The sequence below is a fragment of the Megascapheus bottae genome, chromosome 17 (genome assembly GCF_031878675.1).
Source record: "Megascapheus bottae isolate mThoBot1 chromosome 17, mThoBot2.hap1, whole genome shotgun sequence".
NCBI classification, from domain to species: Eukaryota; Metazoa; Chordata; class Mammalia; order Rodentia; family Geomyidae; genus Megascapheus; species Megascapheus bottae.
Genome location: NC_143525.1, coordinates 13619033 through 13639465, shown reverse-complemented (window position 1 = coordinate 13639465; position 20433 = coordinate 13619033). Strand labels below are relative to the sequence as shown.

At 45.7% G+C, this 20433-nt stretch overlaps 1 protein-coding gene across 2 annotated transcripts in view; it reads right to left on the bottom strand.

The window, feature by feature from the left end:
- The window catches only part of Rgs9 (regulator of G protein signaling 9), a 65401-nt gene that overhangs the window by 34171 nt on the left and 10797 nt on the right, over positions 1–20433 (bottom strand). For both annotated transcript variants that reach the window (XM_090349873.1, XM_090349874.1), the window contains exons 2-8: positions 17246–17342; positions 13468–13518; positions 11920–12026; positions 11466–11517; positions 11139–11197; positions 9660–9736; positions 5935–6016 (exon numbers count right to left, since the gene is read on the bottom strand). In XM_090349873.1, coding sequence (XP_090205999.1) covers positions 5935–6016; positions 9660–9736; positions 11139–11197; positions 11466–11517; positions 11920–12026; positions 13468–13518; positions 17246–17342 — 525 coding nt within the window. The remainder of the gene's footprint in view (positions 1–5934; positions 6017–9659; positions 9737–11138; positions 11198–11465; positions 11518–11919; positions 12027–13467; positions 13519–17245; positions 17343–20433) is intronic.

Sequence of the window (20433 nt, the reverse complement as noted above, 5' to 3'; positions counted from 1 at the left end):
CCAGACTTTCTCTGATTTATTGTGTTTCTTGGTCCTTATTAAGAAAGTTTTGACCTGTCAGCATGTGTTATTAAGAAAACTGAGGGCCGGGACGGTGGCCTAGTGGTAACATAGCCTAGTAGTAGCATGCTCACCTAGCATGCACAAAGCCCTGGGTTCGATTCCCTGAACCACATACACAAAAAAAGGCCAGACGTGGCACTATGGCTCAAGTGGCAAAGCGCTAGCCTTGAGCAAAAAGTGTCCAAGGACAGTGCCCAGGCCCTGAGTTCAAGCCCTAGGACTGGCAAGAAGAGGGAGAGGAAGAGGAAGAGGAAGAGGGAGAAGAAGAGGAACAAGAAGAAGAAGAAGAAAAAGAAGAAGAAGGAGGAGGAGGAGGAGGGGGTTGGGGGGGGCACTGCCTTTCTTTCCATCAGAGCTGGCCCTCTCCATAGAATAGAAATGACTTTAGCTAGAGGTCAGGTTGTCAGATTGAAAACTAGAAAATCCAGTTCATTTCAAATAAATAGCCAATTATTTGTGCCCCCAATTGTTTAATACTTACTGTATATTTATGTTAAAATTATAAAATGTATTTGTATAAACATGTATTTTATACAAACATGCTATTTAGCTGAAATTCAAATGTAACCAAACATCTGTATTTGTTTTTCTAAGTCTGGCAACCTAGCCCAGCAGTACTAACACAGTGGAAAATACTGAGCCTACATCCTGGACAAGAGGAAAAAAAGACAATTGGAACAAGAGGAACAAGACAATAGAAAATGTATAGGGTATGATGAAGAACAGGTACCACCATCCTCCCCTGAGCTGGCACTTCTGAACCTGGATCAGCAAATCCTTCAGAGCCACTTCCTCTGCACTGGGCACTGCCCTGGGAGCTGGTGAAGGGGACTTGAGGCCCCTGCTCTCCTTGCATCCCCAGAAGGTATATCAAGGCACTTCCGGTCTTAGGGGAAGGGAAGCAGCCCCACTCAGTAACTCATCCCAAAAAGACAATTAAGAAGCTGGCACCAATGGCTCATACCCATAATCCTAGCTACTTAGGTAGTGAGATCTGAGACTCATGGCCAGTGCACAGAAAAGTTCAGGAAACTCTATCTCCAATCAAACAGGAAGAAAAATGGCTCAAGGGGTCGTGTTAGCCTTGAGTAAAAAAAGCTGAGATAACAGTACTCCGGCCCTGAGTTCAAATCCTAGTACTGGCAAGATAACTTCAAGTTGTGACCAGTATCATGAAGGAACATACAGATGCCCAAAGCAGAATTCCTTGAGAGCTAACTTCATAGGAAGGGGAAATGGGTAACAACCTTCATAACAATGCTTTGCCTAAAGTGGATTCCAAGAATTTCCCCTTCATCTGCTAGGAAGAAATGCCTGACCACACACACACACACACACACACACACTCATATGCTTCTGCATACCCACCCATTTTCACTAGCACAATGCATTTATATTCATGGGCATGAATATTTACATTCACAGACACATATACACCCTAATACACTAGAGTGTACACACGCACACTCCAGACACTAGTAGTCTATACTCAGATTCCCTTCTTGTCACCTTAGCATAACGGTTACCCAGCTCTTCTGAGTTTTTCCTGACTCCCCATGGAATCAGCCATCTGTCTCAGTTAATGGAACCATGGTCTCATTTAGGTTTCTACCTACAAAAATCCCCCCAAGAAGCTGGCTTTCTACTTCATTCATTCATTTACTCTTCCATCCATTCATTCACTCATCCATCAGCTTCAGCTAGCATCATCTTTGTCTTGCTGTGACAGTCACCAAGAGTCACTGTTGACCCAGTTTCTGGTTCACGAAGAGGTGCTCGAATGAAGATAACCAGACATAATTGTCAGGGCACAGGAAGTAAAAACGATCAATACACCCTGGTGACAAGCACCCAGGAGACAGGAGGCACACACTCCTGCACTGATGCCACCAGCAGGAAGGCATCCAGAGATGCCCACACTTTCCCTTCTTCAATTAGCAGAAAGTCCCAACTCTAACCCTGCCACATAAATGAACTCCCAGAGAGAGCTCAGTAACCCTCTTATCCTCTCTCTAGTTCTCACCTTCACTGGTCCTTGCTTTCTTCCCCAGAATATCAAACCTTTTCAATTTATGGAAGAAAAAGAGATACATAAAACACTAAATTGGGGCTGGGAAGGTGGCTTAGTGGTAGAGTACTTGCCCAGGATGCATGAAGCCCTGGGATCCATTCCTCAGTATTACATACACAGAAAAAGCCACAAGTGGCACTGTGGCTCAGTTGGTAGAGTGCTAGCCTTGAGCAAAAGAAGTTCAGGAACAGCAACTCGGCCTTGAACTCAAGCCCCAGGACTAGCCAAACAAAACAAAACAAAAAACCCACTAAATTGTTTGATAAGTCAAATAAAACAGGGGAGAGAGACAGAGACAGAGAAATACAGAAAAGAGGCAGAAAACAAATCATTTGAGGTTGAAAGATCAGAGAAGTTTGCTTCAAGCTCACGTTGGTTTGAATGAGATTTCATGAAGATACATGATACCTTTGCCTCCGACAAGCTACTCCAGCACTCCTCACATCACTCACTCATTTGTGCAATAGTCTTAGTTTCTGGATCTCTGCTTGATCATAGTAAGCTCCTTAAAGTCAGAGGTCAAGTATGTGTGGGCTCATAATCCAAATATTCTCATCACCTACTCGACATCTGGCATAGAATGGACCACCAAAAGTATATATTGGCATTAAGAAAAAGGTTAGAGGGGCTGGGAGTTTGGCCTAGTGGTAAAGTGTTTGCCTAGCATGCACGAAGACCCGGGTTTGATTCCTCCTCGGTACCACACACATAGAAAAAAGCTGGAAGTGGTGCTGAGGCTCAAGTGGTAGAGCTCTAGCCTTGAGAAAGTCCAAGGATAGTGCTCAGGCCCTGAGCTCAAGCCCAGAACTTGAAAAGAAAAGGTTAGAATCAGAATATATAGTTTCCTGTCCTGTTTTTCATGGTAGAACATTGTGTGTCAGACTGTTTTTCTGGGGCAATGAATAGCATTTGAAAATATTGTCTTAATGGCCCCTGAGTGTTCCGTGATGTCAGATTCAGCTTCATTTATTTTGCCATCCTCTGTGGTGGGGTATTTAGCCTGACCTGGCAGGAAATGGAAAGCTGACATCTCTTCTGGTAAACATGTGCCTGGGAGGCAGCGGGGAAGGGGCGGGGGGGGGGGGGGGGGAGTAGTGTTGAAACCAAGGAATTTGAGCTCAGTATTCAAATATGAGACCATGGCATTTAGGGCACACTGCCAAAAATCATCCTCTGCCATAACACCTTGCCTAGAAGATGAACTATACTCCTAGAGGCCTGGGGTGGTAACACAAAGATGTAAGGAAGACAACCCCCATACTCCTCGTGAGATGGATCCCTGGAATGATCTAAGGGACCATTTCTCCCTGTGTCTCTATGCATTACTATTACACAGTGCTCAGTGCTCCTGTGTACTTTGTACCTGCACTTTGTTCCATGTGGGTAAAATGCAGATGAGGAATCTCATCTTCCATCACTACAGGATGCTGAATCTTGAGTGCCATTTCTGCTCCACGATTCCCCACCCCCACTCCACATCTGATCTTGACCTCTGCCACTGGCGCTGGTCCCAAGGCAGTGGCCAGCTACCATCCTCTCCCCATATAACAGGGCTCCTCCAGGCCTTCTTTCACAGTGGCAGCCTGTGGGACCGCTGGTATGAAATTACACAGCCCAGCACTGAGAGCTAAGTCTTGATTTCTCCATCCAAGCAATGGAATGATGACATTCCCAGTTTCACAGCTTTGTTGTCAGGTATGGAGGAGGCAACCTGGGCCTAGCGCTTCACATGTACGCATAGTAGGCGCCCCGTGATTTCTAGCTGTTATTTCATGCCCAGCACCTAGCTTTTGTTCTGGCACAGAGTCAGGCTCAATCAGCAAGTCATAGACAAGGGAGCAGATAAATGGAAAAATAAATAAATTGGTTAAATTGCCATAGCTGCGTGACACTCCATAGCAGGTGGTAAAAGTCAGTCCACAAAGCAATGGTGTCACATCCACAGAGCCAAATACTCAGTGTGTGGTTTGTTTGTGTCTCCCAGAGACAGCCTGGCAGTCTGTGGGCTCCAGGGCTCCCTGAGTTTGTCAGACAGATTGCTCTGTTCCAGGCTGAGATGCTCCTCAGGCTGAATGATGTTTGCTCCATGCATGCCAATAAGAGGAGAGAATGTTCTGGAAGAGTTAGGGAGAGCAGGGCCCCAGATGCACTCCAGCCTCATCCTTGATGATTGGTGTCTGGTTTCCACTGAAAGGAGATTAGATGTGAGGAGCAGTGTCATGTGCTAGGAGTTTTAGGACTACAGTAGAACCTCACTGTGAACGTGGGTCTGCCATGTTGTCAGAGAGGGACTGGGTACCTTTGAACCCAGGGGTTAAGTTTTTGAGGAGGAGACAATGTTACAATGTTACAAAAATACTGAAATGTAATGAATATACCACATGACATTGACCAGGCATAGGGACACAAGAGGATTCCCCCTCCGAACTAGTGGTTCAGATTCTGGCCCTGAGTTCAAGCCCCAGGACAGGAAGGAAGGGAGGGAGGGAGGTGAGGAAGGAAGGGAGGGAGAGAGTCACACTGGCAATCTAATACTATGAAGTCTATGCACGGACAGTGGAAAACATTCCCCTGCTCTGTAAGGAGCAAGTCCCCTCCATCGTGGTGCCACTGGGCATAGGGATACCTTCCATGGAACATCTGTCACTTTCCTGCTCCTCATCAAGGTGTGTTTCTTCTGGAGAACATGGGTGATGTGGGGTTCATACAATGATTTCCCTCCCCCAATGGGGGAGCCTGAGCTTGGTACTGAGCCTCTGCCATCTACATCCAGTCCCCAGAAGCTTGTATCAGGCAACTGGTTTTCCCTAAAGAAAAACCCTGAAGCACCTAAAAGGTGCTTTACTATTACACAGTGCTCAGGGCTCCTGTGTACTTTGTACCTGCACTTTGTTCCATGTGGGTAAAATGCAGATGAGGAATCTCATCTTCCATCACTACAGGATGCTTTTAGAAATGCTTGGGGGGGGGGGGATGGAGAATGAGCAAAACAGCCAAACTCTGATGGGATTGAAGTTCGAACATTTCTAATGATTAGGGACCTGATTTAATTTTCTAATTCTGAAGATTTCTGATGCCTGGAAAGAGACAAAGAAACAAACCAAAAAAAAGGAGATTTTCAACTCCTCTGTTTCTACAACCTCATTCACATCGCCCACCTATGTCCCACAGGCAGCATATGTGCTTGACACAGGAGGAAACTGAGGCTGCAGAATTCACCTCAGCAGGTAGTGATCAGAATCTGCTTCTCTGTGCTGAAGGGTATGGCTCACAAGTCCCAAGTTAGCTCACTTGGAGACAGCTTGTCTCTCTGGCCCACCAGAAGTCCTCAAGCGTATACTCATCCCTCCTCCCTTGTTCCCATATCAGTCCCATATCAGTCCAGCCTGGACTTGGGGAAGCAGATGGGGAGCTGGAGATACACAGGCTGGCTTTTGGCCATGTAGAACACCTGCTCTCATAGGATTTTACTTTATCTACTTTGGGGCCTGTGATCTAGGTTTTTCTTCTCATATTCCTTTCCCACAGCATGGGAAAGATAGGAGCAATTCATCCCTGGCCCTTGACAATTGATATATTAGGATTAGGGATCACGAGGCCAGATGGGCCATGCACAGACACCAGGCAGACATAGCACAACTCTTCTTCCAGCTGAGCAGAGGACACTCAAGACTGAGCAGCAACTTTAGTCACTCCAGTCCCACCCCCATAGAGAGACAAGCCAGCAAGAAGGGACAGAGAGAGTACAGGCAGAGGATGGGGGCAGGGCACTCAGAAACAGTAATGGACTCCATACTTACAGGGCTTCGGTGCACCAGCCAGTACGCCTTTTCCTGGCAATCCAGTGCATATCTGTCAGCCTTATTTCTTTCCTTCCCAGTCCTGAAATAATAGAAAACCATGTTCAAGGCTAGGAAGCAATATTTTGAATGCCTTCTTTGCCAAAGTTATCTTCCCTTCTTGATGATATTTTGTGTTGTTCTCCAAGTCTGTCCAAAATAACTCAGATGTGCTAGCTAGAAGAGCATGATCTGTACCACACATACATCAGGTTCAAACTATCTGTAATGTATTACTTCATCTAATCTCCATTAGTCCTCTTAGTGGCTTTTTCCAACTTCTCAGTTGAAAGAATTAAAGCAAGGTTTTGCCCCACTAGGGCCACACTATATCAGAAATGGGGCTTGACTTATGGAGTTTACGCCCTGAACCAGCTCTCACTGAACCAGCTGTCACCAGGCTGCAGTGAAATGACCAGGTGGGCTGACATTGAACTTCCACTAGCTTCTCACTGTGTCTTTGCATTGCAAAACCACACAATCAACATCTGGTGGTGAGGGCTGCAATCAATGCCAGGCTGACTTCAGGGGGATGGGTGGGGGATGCTGGTCTTGAGTATCTTCCCTTTTCTCTGACATCCTTCTCTGTTGCTCCAAAGAGCACCGGCCAGTCAAGGCTTGGGCACTCTCCCTTAGCTTTTTTCCTCTGGTGCTCTAACATTTAAGTCACAGATCTACTTCTGGCTTTTTGTTGGTTAAGTCATGGGCTTTTTTGCCTACTCTGGCTTTGAACCAAGATCCTCCCCTCTCAGCCCCCGCAGTAGCTAGGACTACAAGCCCAGGTGGCCATCCCCCTCTTATCACTCCACTCCTCCCCTTTCCCACTGTCCATGGGAAGTGATGCTGGGGCTCCCTCTTCCAGAACTGGGGAAACATTAGTTAATTATGGCCCTGAGGTTCCCGTTCAGTCCTATTTCCTGAGTGAGCTGTGCTCACATTCATCAATGCTTTGTTTTCCCAGGCAACGTAAGATGACGCACATGCCCTCACCATGACAGTCAGCAGATTTATCTCCCTATTAATGTACTGTGAATAACACAATAACCTCCAGAGAGCTGGCTGGGTGAACATCCATTCCAGCAGAGTGTTACACCAGCCTCCTCTGGAAATTAAATAGAAACACAGTGGCTCCTGCTTCCCCTTAACAACCTAACTGGATTTTCCACCAGGTTAACCAGCTCCTGTCGTGGAGAGGCTGGACCACACATAGCCTGGGGCACTGTGGGGATTCCACAATGCCAGCTAGTCTCTAATAACACCAGTGGTCCTTTCTGCCTCGGCTCAGCTACTCCTCTGTGATAGATGTTAATGGACAGGAGTTGTAATGTCTGGAATCTAAGAGTCAGGAAATTAAGAACTCTTTGTTCAGTCATAGAATGATTTTTTTTACAAGAGCAATTGTTAAATCTTTCATTTATTCATGTGTTTATTGCTTTTCCACTGTGCTCCAATTGCTAGGAATATATTAGTGAGCTAAACAAAGAGTCTCAGCCTTGGAGGAGATTTTGGACAAAACATGACACAAATTGGCCATGTAAGTAAACCGAATTGAAAAGGCACCGTGTGCTGTAAGGCAATCCTCAAGGGACTACAGTATGGATACAGGGATGGTGTCTGTAGTGATTTCTAAATATGCCTAAATTCTTTGATTCTCTTTCCATTGACAGAGATGTCCATGCCCTCCCCTCCTTGAAGCCAGGTGGGTTCTCTGCGACAGTTCTGTATGTCACACCTAAGACTATGAAACTTTTGAGGCTGTACCAAAAAAGAGAGGGAGGCAAAAGAGAGGGAAGCTGTCACCCATCCCTCCTCTGCTGCCTGATGAGCTTTCACCTCCTCTAAGCAACCTGACCTCCACAATGTCGCCAGGCTGTGAGGAAGTTCAAGCCGCACAACACACAGGGCCCAGAAACTTCCAGAAGAAAACAGGGAATGCCAGCAAGCCCTCACCCACACCAGGCCCCAGCTAGCACCATCTGACCATAACTACTAAAAAAGCCTGAAATTGGAAGCACTGAGCTTTGAAAGTCATGGCAGATAATCCAATAATTCTTGTTGCTGTGCATAGCTACTAAGTATAGGGTGCTATGAGTGCAACAACAGTTCATTGGAAAGGAGGAAGTGAGAGCTGAATATCCTCTCTTCACTGCTGAGAGGAAGCAGAGGGACATGATCCTAATTGTGATTCAAAAAGAGAAGCAGGGCTAAAGACACAGTGTAGTGATAGAGCACTTGCCCGGCAAGAGCAAAGTCCTGGGTTTGATCCCAGCACTTCCAAAGCATAAAAAGACAATAGAGGCAAGTTGGGAGGCTATGTCTGTGGTCTGGCCCACAGGGAAGTTGGCTTCATCTAGGATCCAGACCTGTTAGGGTGAGCAAGGCAGGGTGATGACCCCAACCTGTAGGTAACCATCCATGTAAGTAACCGATGCTGGTGGCCACCAGATCTTTCATGGCTCCTCTGCTTTTAGAACATTGGTAAGATTGTGCAACCCCACTCAGTCCTCTTGGAAGTCAACCATAACCATGACAGATGTCTCTCTAATCTGCAGTGTGTGTCCCTTCCCTGATACAGAGAGGGGAAAAACCCAGATGGGGTGGACCTTTCCTAATGCATCCTGGACTGAAGGAGTGCAGATGACCCCCAGGGGACAAGAACAAGAAATGAACCTGTAGAGTCTAGCCCCTAACCTTGTCCTGACTGATACATCCTCCCCGCCATTCACCGTTTGCACCCACCATTTTTATATCTGGCCGTCATGGACAAGGACAAGCCCTCCAGGGGATATTTAGCTCCAATTCCCATAAGGACAACAGGCAAATGCAAGCCAGAAGTGGTGTTCCTAAAGGACAAATCTAATTATAGCCTTTCCTCTCTAAAATAACCCCATGGCCCTCTGGTGATCTGCCACTTACCCTTCCAGCAAGTATCGTGCTAACTTCTGCCCAGTCCACACTTGGCATTCTCCTCCAGCTACAGGAAATGCTTGCTGGGGCAATTTCCTGCCTTCAGCCCCCAGTGTTCCTGCTATATCCACCATCGCCATCCTTCACCTAGGTATGTCTTATGCAACTACCAGTTGATTGTCATTTCTACAGCTGCCTCTGCAAATTCCTACTGTATGTGGCCCTCACACAACATCAGGGCCTGTGTTCACTTGCCTTCCTGGCTCTCTACAGTGAGTCCTTTTATTCTCTAGAGTGTTTGACACATCAAAGCTTAGTAAAGATTTACTTTAATAAGAGGAAACAAAAGGCTAGGTATGGCAAAGCACAGCTGTAATCCAAGCTAATCTAAAGGTAGAGAAATAGGAGAATTAGGAGTATGAAGCTAGCCAGGCAATGTTAGCAAGATCCTATATCAAAGATACAACACAACAAACATGGCCAGGGACATAACTTGGGAGGTAGAGCACTTGTCTACCATGTTTGAGGCACTGGGTTTTATCCCCCACAAAAAAGGGGGGGAGGGAGAGAGGCGAGAGGTGGGGGAAGCAAAGAAGTAAGGAAGGATGGGGAGAGGGAAGAAGGAAGGATGGAGGGAGGAAGGGAGGGAAGACGAGAGGAAAGGAAGAGAGGAAGGGAAGAAGGGAGGGAGGGAGGAGAGGAGGGAGGAAAGAAGGGAAGGAGGGAAGGAAAGACAAAAGGACACAACCAGAGGACAGGTGTTGGCCCCTTTCACTCACCTGTACTGCTCTTTGGCCTGCATAATGACAAAGTCCCACTTGTAGTTAATTTTTTTGTTTAAGAAATTGTAATTTTCCTAGAGAAGGAAAATACAAATCCTTTAAGAACACTAAGTTCTGGACACATACAACAGAGTAAAAAGCTCTAAGTCACTCAACTGGAACCCAAAGTTCTAAGCCAATCAGGGCTTGCCCAGCTTCAAGATGAGCTTTGTTCATTCAAGGGACAGCATGTGTTGCTTTCATTAAGATCATCACCTTTATCCATTTGTTTTGTTTAAACTAAGTAATCCCAAGTCTGACAGGCATGCTAGCATACATCTGTAACCCCACACTCAAGAGGATCTTGAGTGAGAGGACAGCCTGAGCTAAATGAGACCCTGCCTCCAAAGGGAGGAAAAAGTTTTCAATTAAAATAAAATACAATAAATGTATCCCAAATTTGAGTAGGACGAGAGAACCGAGGATGGGGGAATATATAGAAACTCAATATTCATCCATGAAACATCAAAAATCCACAAAGCATATAGGGAAATATAACAAGGAAATTTATCATTTGTGCGATTAATATACACGAATTAAAAATCACAAAGTCCCAATGTTAATGTAATGCTTGTTGTTATTGTTGTCTATGGGCTGTTTTGTATTTGTTTTTGTTTTTGTTCTTTGCTGGTACTAAGGCTTGAACTCTGTCCCTGATCTTCTTTGCTCGAGGTGAGTATTATCACTTGAGCCGCAGTGCCACTTTTGGCTTTTTTGAGTAGCTTATTGGAGATAAGATTCTCACAGACTTTCCTGCCTGGACTGGCTTCAAACCACAATCCTCAGATCTCATCCTCCTGAGTAGCTAAGATTACAGGCATGAGCCACCGGCACCCAGCTAAAAACATGTTTTTATTTTATTTTTTTAATTTAAATTTTACTGTAAAGGTGATTTACAGAGGGGTTACAGTTACATAAGTAATGAGTATATTTCTTTATGAACAGTGTAAAGTGGGGAGAAAGTCATGTTTTTAAAGAATTGAAATATAGCAAGAGAAATGTAAGGCTTTGGAAGGTTAAGTTTGCACGTAAGGAAATTTGATTCCACCCAGAGTAAATTAAATAATACACTAATTGTATGAACAAGAGTCTGCATGATTATTTCTACATCACAAACTCAAATTCAATGCTACTCATGAAGAGAGATCCATTATTGTGACATATATCAATTAAACCATGTTATTTGGAGATTTAAAAGGGAATGAGATATTAGTCTATGTGCCTAATAGCCACTGTAGCATAGGAAATTAAAACTGGACACAAAAGGACTTGCTTCAGCAAGCTACTCCTCAGTAAATCAGGGGATGGATGGGCCAGTGGGTTGAATGGATGAATGGGTAGATAGGCTACAGATGAATGCAGAAATGTGAGAAAACACTGCTCATGGCAATTTTTCACTCTATTATAATAAATTTCCACTTGAAAACATCTTTTTACCTTTTCATATTCTTCTAAGATCCCTTTCTTCTTGATATTTCGTTTGGCAAGATAGATGGCTAAAAAAGAAATCAAGGACACCTTCCATCATCATTATATTTCAGTTTTCAACACCATACCTCCCCTTGGCAGCCTCTCCCTGCTGAAGCTCCGAATACTAAAGGGGGCACTCAATGCAGTGCCTTTCCTCCAGATCCCTTCCCAATACAGATATGAGCTGGTGTAAAGGTCAGGATGACAGCAAGGCAAATGTCACCACAATGCAGCAAGTAAGCATGCAAAGAGTCGAGCATGCGCAAAGGCAGAGGAGTGGAGTAAAGTACTTACCATAATCTGTATCTTCAGCTGGCCACTGCTGCGTGGGCCAAAAATATGGTGTCTGCAAAAGAAAATAGAAAAACAATGCTCACCCACCGGGCTGGGACCTTCTAAACAAACCACTTATCCACTAGTCCTAAGTTGGAAGAGATAAAAACAAAAACAAAAAAAAACACTTTAGCTCACTCCCCCATTTTTTCTGGTCAGTTTTAGGACTTGAGCACATGGCCTGAGCACTGTCGCTGAGCACTTCTGCTTAAGGATAGTGCTCTACTACTTTGAGCGATAGTACCACTTTTGGTTTTCTGGTGAATAAATGGAGATATAAGCCATGGATTTTCAGCCTCCTGAGTAGCTAGGATTATAGGCAGAAGCCATCAGCCCCTATTTTTAAATTCTTAAGGATATGGTATCAAATAAAATCAATGCTACATGAACACCCAAAGTCAAGGCCCAAACTCACCTGAAATCGATAGAGGCTGTTGTCAGGCTTGAGAATGAGATTCTTGGGATCTTGCAGAGGGTAGATGTACCCATATTTGACAATAAAATTGCCCAAATTCTGGGCCTCTGGGGAGAAGTAGTTCAGACATGAACATTAAGAGCAAGGGCTAACGGTAGAAGTGCATTGTCCAGCCCCCACACAGCATCCCAAACTCCAGGAGAGTGTCTCATCATACCAGGACAGTACCTGAGGGATGCCCAGCTTCTTGAAACTTACTATGGCAAGCATGGGCAGGGGAGGAGGCCAAAAGGTCCTGTCCTCGGGACTGACAACTCAATAAGCCAGTGAACCTGGAAATTAATGGGTACCACAGGTGGCCGGCTACAGGTAACTTGTGGCTGAGGGTTGAGAAAGCCCTAGAGAAGCATCTTTGGGTCTTGAAAAGGTCACAAAGTAATAAGAAAATATCTCTGCTTGATCATCAGACATGTCTTCACTCAGAGAGAAAAGGGGAAGGAGATTGAATTGATTGCCAACTATTCATATGCAATGTTGCCACACTAATTTCTACACCCATCTTTGTGTTCAACTAGATTCCTCTGTCTGGATTTGTCTCAGTTAAAAGAAAACTTTCTTGCTCAGAAATAGCAATGGAAGCAGGTAACTTTTTTCCATCCTTCACTGGGAAATCCATCCCCACTCCCATCTCCATCCTTCAAAACCAGAACCTGCTCAGGACTCCAGTCTAAATCTCATCCATTACCCAAGGCCTGGGAAGCCTTCCTCTCCCCACTGCCCCTCCCCATTTCACAGGCCAGACCCTGAGATGGCATGCCTAACTGAACCCAGTCTTTTTTTTCCACTAGGAAATCTGCTCCCCAGATTCTCTCACTCTGATCGCTCCTACAAATTGCTGCCAAATATCTTAGCTTAAATAGTTATCTGATACTTGCCAGGCTCCAAAGCTGCACATGGCTTCCTCATATCCATCTCTAAATAACACTTGAGTCTGAAAAACAGGTCAGGTGTACTCTCCAATACCACCCCCATCAAGTAGTGGACATCACCACTCTCAATTTTCCTTTGTCATCCTTCTATTCTATTTGTCCCATTTCTATAGCATTGCTCTGGCCAGTCTCCCCTACCTGGAAGACCCTCCTAGCTTTTCTTCATCAATCTTTCTATGTCAGTTTTACGGGGGCTTGAACTCTGGGCCTGGGCGCTGTACTGAGCTCTTCAGCTCAAGGCTAGCACTCAGAGCTTGAGCCACAGAACCACTTCGAGTTTTCTGGTGATTAATTGGATATAAGAGTCTCACAGGCTTCTGTGTCCAGGCTGGCTATGAACTATGATCCTCAGATCTCAGCCTCCTAAGTAGCTAGGATTACAGGTGCGAGCCACTGGCACGCAGCTTTCAGCACCTCTTTGGAGAAGCCTTTTGGGACTGCGTTGTCTCCATCTTCCTCCGTAGCCTATCTGCTCTCACTATTCTACATGAAATAACAACTTCATCTCCGAAGCATCATGTTGTAGTCAGCAATAACTGAGTGCAGGACAAATCCTCACCCAGATTGGAGATCCAAAGACGCTGGACAATCCATTGTAGAACATCACCTCCTGCAAAATGGACATGAATTTGGTCACCATCACAGCCTCCTAACTCACTCCTAGATCCCCTCCCACATGTGGCTGCCTGCCATGTCTCCTTTCTGCTTGTCCGTGATCTTATCCCATGGCTCAAAACTCTCAGAGGCCCCTGGATTCCACTTACATCCACTTATAAACAGTTCAGTCTTTGTAGCCTGCAAGTCAGCGCTGTCCACGATCTGACTACACACACACACACACACACACACACACACACACACACTTCAACTCTTGTCACACTTAACTTTGACCAGTAGAACATTTCCTATACCATGCACTAAACACTAAAAGCAAGACCAGCTGCTTAAGGGACAGGAAAGTGGCTCACAAAGCTTACAATAAAGAGAGGTCAGGACATGAGGCACTACTGCATGTGTCCTTGGGGATGGAATATTGTAAATGTCACTTCACTCTTGAGAGGTGGGGAAGGGACATTTCTTCTGGTAGCTCTTAGGGAGCAGCCACACTCCCCTGGCTTAATTATGTTCCTACAGCTATGGCCAACCTTCATCTCTTCCCCTGTGACCTCACCAAGGACCCGGACGCTCTGCTACCATTTCTATTGGAACCCACATGCCATCTTGTGTTCTTGTTTGCAATGGATTTCCTTTCCTTTGATTCATCCTTGTCTGACAAAAATCTGCATCTCTCATCCTACTTTCAAAATCCCAGGCTGTCCTATGGAAGATAGAGCTAAAATAAGTGGATATGATAGACAGGACTCCAGGCAGTCACACACAAACAAACTAAAGGAAGATGTCCTCGGGGGGAGGAACCTAAAGGCATAACTCCTCCAAACAATTACAATGCTATTTATCAAAGCAAACTCCAGGAAATGGAGACATGGCCTTTAGTTGTTGTTGGTGGTGGTGGTGGTGTTTTTGCTTTTGGTTTAGGGTTTTTGGGGGTATAGAAAGAGATTTGAGAAGAGTGAACAAATACAGTCATGGAATTCAGTATATCCTACATAGAAAACCAATTATGCGACTTGTGGGCATGGATGGGAGGAAGAAACTGGGGAAAAATAAAGGGACAAGGACATTGTCCAAAACAGAAACATACTCATCACCTGACTTATGAAATGATAACCCCTCTGTACAACACCTTCATAATAACAATAAACATGTGCTTTAAAAAAAAAAATCCTAGGCCAGGGCATATTGACATTTCAGTCTCTCTTTTAAGAAATTTCACTTTAAAAACTACACAGTAGGCCAGGAGTTTGGCCTAGTGGTAGAGTGCTTGCCTAGCAAGCACAAAGACCCGGGTTCAATTCCTCAATATGACATACATGGGGGGGGGGGGGGGAAGCCAGAAGTGGTGCTGAGGCTCAAGTGATAGAGCTCTAGCCTTGAGAAAGTCCAAGGACAGTGCTCAGGCCCTGAGCTCAAGCCCAGGACTGGAAAAAAAAAAAAAACTACACAATAGCATTCAGCCCGAGAATGGGCAAAAGGGAAAGAAACTGATGAGCACTCTGTACCCAGAGGGAGCCAAGGCCCTTCTCATCTGCTTGATTGCTTCCTGAAATAGACAGAGAGATCTGAATGCCTCTGGCACTGGAACCTCGAAGTCTGTGCTGACAGCATGGCACAGCAGGGTTCCTTCTTTAGCCATCTTTTTTCTAGAAACCCTGGGTCCTCTGCCACCCAAGAGGTTGGATGACCATTTACAGGAACTGGCACTGCTGATGCAAGTCCAGGGTGCTTTGCCATTAGGCCTGTTTCTATAGGTGATGGAAGACCCTTCAAGCAACAAAAATAATAAGAAATGTACAAGATAGATGCCACCCAGATCCAGAAAACCAAGTGTATAACTACACACTAACAAACAGTAGCTGAGATGTACTCTAGATTTAAAGAGCTGGGCTCGAACCCTAGCTTACTTACCTAGAAACATGGGGACAAGTCTCTGAACTCCTTTGTGTCTCTATTTACAAAAAAGAAGAGGGCCGGGATTTTAGCCTAGTGATAGAGTGCTTGCCTAGCATGTACGAAGACCCAGGTTCGATTCCTCAGTACCACATACATAGCAAAAATGATGCTGTGGCTCAAGTGATAGAGCTCTAGCCTTGAGAAAGCCCAAGGATAGTGCCCAGGCCCTGAGTTCAAGGCTCAGAACTGGCAAAAAAAAAAGAGAGAGGATCTTCTATGACTTTTCTGTGAATGTAGTATGGAAGCCTGCTGGCTACAGCCACTCATCAAACCCCTGAAACTCACACAGTGCCCCACCAGGATTGTTTCATGCAATCAGTAGACTTCTCTTGGCCATCCCATGTGTTAATGCCTCTTCCAGGCAAAATGGTTATCCAGATGACCAACACCAGATCTGCAGTGACTCTGCAGTGCAGAATTAGGGAAATCAAGCCATCATCAATTATTCGTGTTTACCAGAAGCAAGGAGGGGCTAGGTCCGGGATGATTTCAGCACTGACACCTCTTCTCTTAAACGACAGTGGAGGGCGGAGTAGAGGCTCCCCACAGAGCCTTCCCATGGTTCCCTGCTCTTTGGGGACCCAAATCTATTCTGATCCCTATGTTCCCACATATTTTCTTTTCTTCCCTGCGCTACCCTGTAACTTTCCAGTCAATCCCCTTTCCCTCCAACAGAGTTGGAGTCCTGCCGCTTCTGTTAGGGAGCACTGAGGGATGCACTGCTAGTGGGGATCACACCCCCTCCTTTCCCCTTCCCTCCCCTCCCCTCCCTGCCTCATCTTCCAAGGCTGAGGGAGTGTACCTCTGCATGACTAGGGCACCTTGGGTGAAAAACACAGAGTCAGGTCATGGGAGGAGGTGGGGGTGAGGACTCACAAGGTCGAAGCCCTTTAGTCTATGGCTGAGAAAAGCAAACCTTCTGTATGTGGCATACACCTACTCTCTGCTGCAACATCAAGATCTTAAAGAATGGATAACAGGGGAACCAAATGCCTTTTCCTGCTGGCACCAGCCCCTTCCTTCAGCCAATGTCTCACAATGATGCCATGCAGGCCCTTTAACCCCCCCAGACAAACAAAGCACAGGGGCTCCAACCCTATAGGATGTTCAAAAGTTCAGACTATAATCTAGAAGCTAGGAAAGAGTAGAGTAGAGCAAATGTGCATTTCTTTCCTAATAAATATGTGTTTATTTCCCATTGCCTGATTTCATGAAAATAAAACAAAAAGAGAACCTAGTTTTCTAACAATGAGTTCCTGGGAACAATGGTTTAAGGAACTATTTCTTAGAAGAAAACCAAAGCCCAGGGCCGGGAGTTTGGCCTCATGGTAGAGTGCTTGCCTAGTATGCACAAAGACTGGGGTTCAATTCCTTGGTACCACATACATAAAAAAAAAGCCAGAAATGGTTCTGTGGCTCAAGTGGTAGAGTGCTGTCCGTGAGAAAGCCCAAGGACAGTGCTCAAGCCCTGAGTTCAAGGCCCAGGACTGGCAAAAAAAAAAAAAAAAAAAAAAAAAAAAAAAAAAAAAAAAAAAAAAAAAAAACCAGAAATCGCCAAACTTATTCTGTAAAAGGACTGGATAATAGCTATTCCAGCATTGTGGGCACTGATTCTGCTCTGTATTGTAACCCTGTACTTGGTGTGTAAAAACAAGAATGGATAGACATAAATGTGTTCCAAAAAAACTTTATTCATAAACAAAGGCCAGGCCAAGAACTGGTCCGTGTACTTGAACTTGCCAATTCCTTTGTCACAACGACCTCACCTGTCATGGCATGAGGGACACTGGTGACGAGGACTCTCTGGTTCTGCATTCTGACCCCTGTGTCTGGATTCTGCATATCTTTCACCAACGCTTCAATCTGCAAGACAGATAAGAAAAGTAAAAGTCAGCCTACTGGAACTATTGCAGAGGGGGATCCAAAGACACAAAGAGACCTTGGACCTCCAACCTTCCCAGAGCCAGATGGGCACTGGATGGCTCTCTTGTGATCAGAGACCCACGTGCTTCATTGACCAGATGCCTCCTGGGCTGCCAGAGCTCCAGGAGGAGCCTCCAGACCCCGAGAATCTAGATAGCATTCAAGAGCAAATGGGCTTTACTAAAAAAGAGTTTGCTGATAGAAAGTGATAAAATAACACCTGTCCAGTGAAGAAGAAGGACAGCGGAGCCAGCATGGAGGGAGGAAGCCAGCTCCCAGCAGGCTCTGCATGCCATACCCAAAGTGTGGGTTTTGTTCCAGTGGCTGTAGCTAAGAGCATGTTGGAAATGTAACCTGAGACAGAGAGAAGAGGTTTGCTGCAGTAGGGGAAAGTGGGTTCACCTGATCCATTCAAAGTCACAGCAACAGTGCAGCCCACCAGACAAGCTTTCCAGTTCCTTCACGATAATTCCTGGACCTCATCTGTCTGGCCCTTGCACTGCCTAAGATATTATACTTTGAGTGAAGGCCAAAGGCAAGCCAGGAGCCTCCATGGTGGGAGCTTCTTTTCTTTATGACTCTTCTGTTCCTCCTCACTGGGACTCTCCCGTCCAGTCATACTGGCCCCCTTTCTATCCCTGACCATGTCAAACACACCCTCTGCTGGCTACAGGGCCTTTGCTCTGGCTATTCCATTTGCCTGTTCCTAAAAGGTCTGCTTGACTCACCCCATACCTTCTCCCTCTTCTGATATTCCCAGGATGTCTACCTGACCATTTCACTCAACATCGCAACCGCAGCCCCACCCTGCATTTCCCATTGCATTCAGCATCTAACATACTAAGTCAGGAAATGAAAAAAGGTGGGAAGAAGGATGTAGTTTAGTGGTCAAGCACTTGACCAACATGCTCAAAGTCCTAGGTTCCATCCTTGGTACAGCAATACAAAAAAAGAAAGGCCAGGGAGATGGGCAGAGGAAAAGGAGGGGGGAAGGAAAAAGCAGGGATGGAAGGGGAGAAGGAAGGGAGAAGAGGGGAAGGGAGAGGAGAGGAAAAGAAGGGGGAAAGGAGGAAAAGAGGGGTAAGGAAAGAAGGGAAGAGGATAGAGAAGGGAAGGGGAGAAGAAAAGGGAAAGGGAAGGGAGAGCAAAAGGAAGTAAAGGGGGAGGATGGGGAAGGAGAAGAGGAAGATGGGAAGCAAGGAGGAAAGGAAACCTTCAGCATCACATACCTCTGCTTTGGCTTGTTAGCTACCAAGGATGCTGAGAGACTCACACTAGCAAGTGTTTGGAAATGGACTCCCCAACTTTGGAAGAGTGAGGATCAGAGCGCTAAATTAGAGAGTCATGAATATTCAAGGAATGTTGGGAGCCAGGGAAAAATCAATATCCTGTCAAGGAAGATTAAACCACAAGAAGACAGCACCAACAGCCCCACTCATCTTTAGATGGATAGGATGGTGGATGCCTGTAACCCCCAGCCCTTGGGAGATAAAAGCAGGAGAGTCTCATGCTCAAGGCCAATTTGGTCTATTTAAGGAGACCCTGTCTCATTAATCAAACAAGCAAAAAAAATGTTCCCCCACCTGAAAAGCAAGTTAAATGGGAATAAAATCAACTGCAAAATATTTTTTACACTATTTGAAAGTGATGGCCTGGCATTTCCTGACATCCGGTGTTTGTGACTGAAATTAATCATGCCTCATTCACAGAGGCTCCAAACCTCACATTCTGCAGGGAATGGGGATCTGAGATGTCCCCCAGAGGCTTCCATGTTGGGGGCTTAGTCATGCAGCAGCATTCTGAAGCAGGACCTTGGCAAATGATTGAATAGGGCAGGGCTCTGACATCATCCATGGATTAGTCTCATAATCTAATAGGCTATATAGAGGTGATGGAAACTTAGGGGGTGAGACCTTGTTGAAGGAAATTTTTTTTCGCCAGTCCTGGGCTTGGGCTCAGGGCCTGAGCACTGTCCTTGGGTTTTCTCCAGACTAGCACTCTACCACTTGAGCCATAGCACCACTTCTGGCTTTTTTCTATGTATGTGGTACCGAAGAATCGAACCCGGGTCTTTGTGCATGCTAGGCAAGCACTCTACCACTAGGCCAAACCCCCGGCCCTAAGGAAATAGTTTTTGAAAACTATATCTTCTCCTGGCTGGCTCTTCTATCCTCTTTTCCTTCCTCCATCCTTCCCTCCTTCCCTCCCTCCTTCCTTTCCTCTCTCCCCCTCTGTGTCTCTGCCTCATTTTCCATTTAGTACATTTGGACCAAGGTTGGTCATAAGTAAAATGTAGACTTAAGAAGGAACCAGAAAACAAGAGACAACAAGGGCAGCCAAGGGACTCCATGAGATCCCCGTGTTTCCTGTGCTGAGTGAGGAGGGCAGCATTCCTGAAATGAATCTTCCAGAGCAGGCAGAACAGGGCAGCAGGAACCAGAGGGTCCAAAAGGAGGGCCAGTGTGGTCTCCCAGATGTTAAGGGCAACGGGAACCAGAGGCTCAGGACAGGAAGCAGCAGGTGGAAAGGAAGAGCTCCTCCCTTGCCATCTCTGCCCTCAAGCTCTCTGGTGGCCCAGGACTTGCAACATCTGGAGAGAGACCTGTGGGGCACATGCTGACCATTGTCCAAAGGACAGTAGCTCCCCACTTTCCACTTCTCAGCATCTCAACTAACTTGGCTGTACCATCATTACCCTCCCCCATCATTTAATAAAGCAACACTCAACACTGTAGGCTCACTACAATGAACACAGCCCTTTTAGAGATTGAAGGTGCTTGTAATCAGAAGAAAAAGAATCGCAGGTTCTCAGCATCTCTAAAAGATGTTCTTTCTCATCCAGTAGAAGAATCTCAGACAATTCACTTAACCTCTTTGCATCTCTTTCTTCTTCTATAAAGTGCGGACTACAATAATATGTGCCCCATTAATTGATGTGGTTTTGTAAAGGTTTAGAGTCTAATGAAATAACAGTGTTAGCTGGGGTGCTGGTGGCTCAGGCTTGTAATCCTAGCTAGTCAGGAGGCTGAGA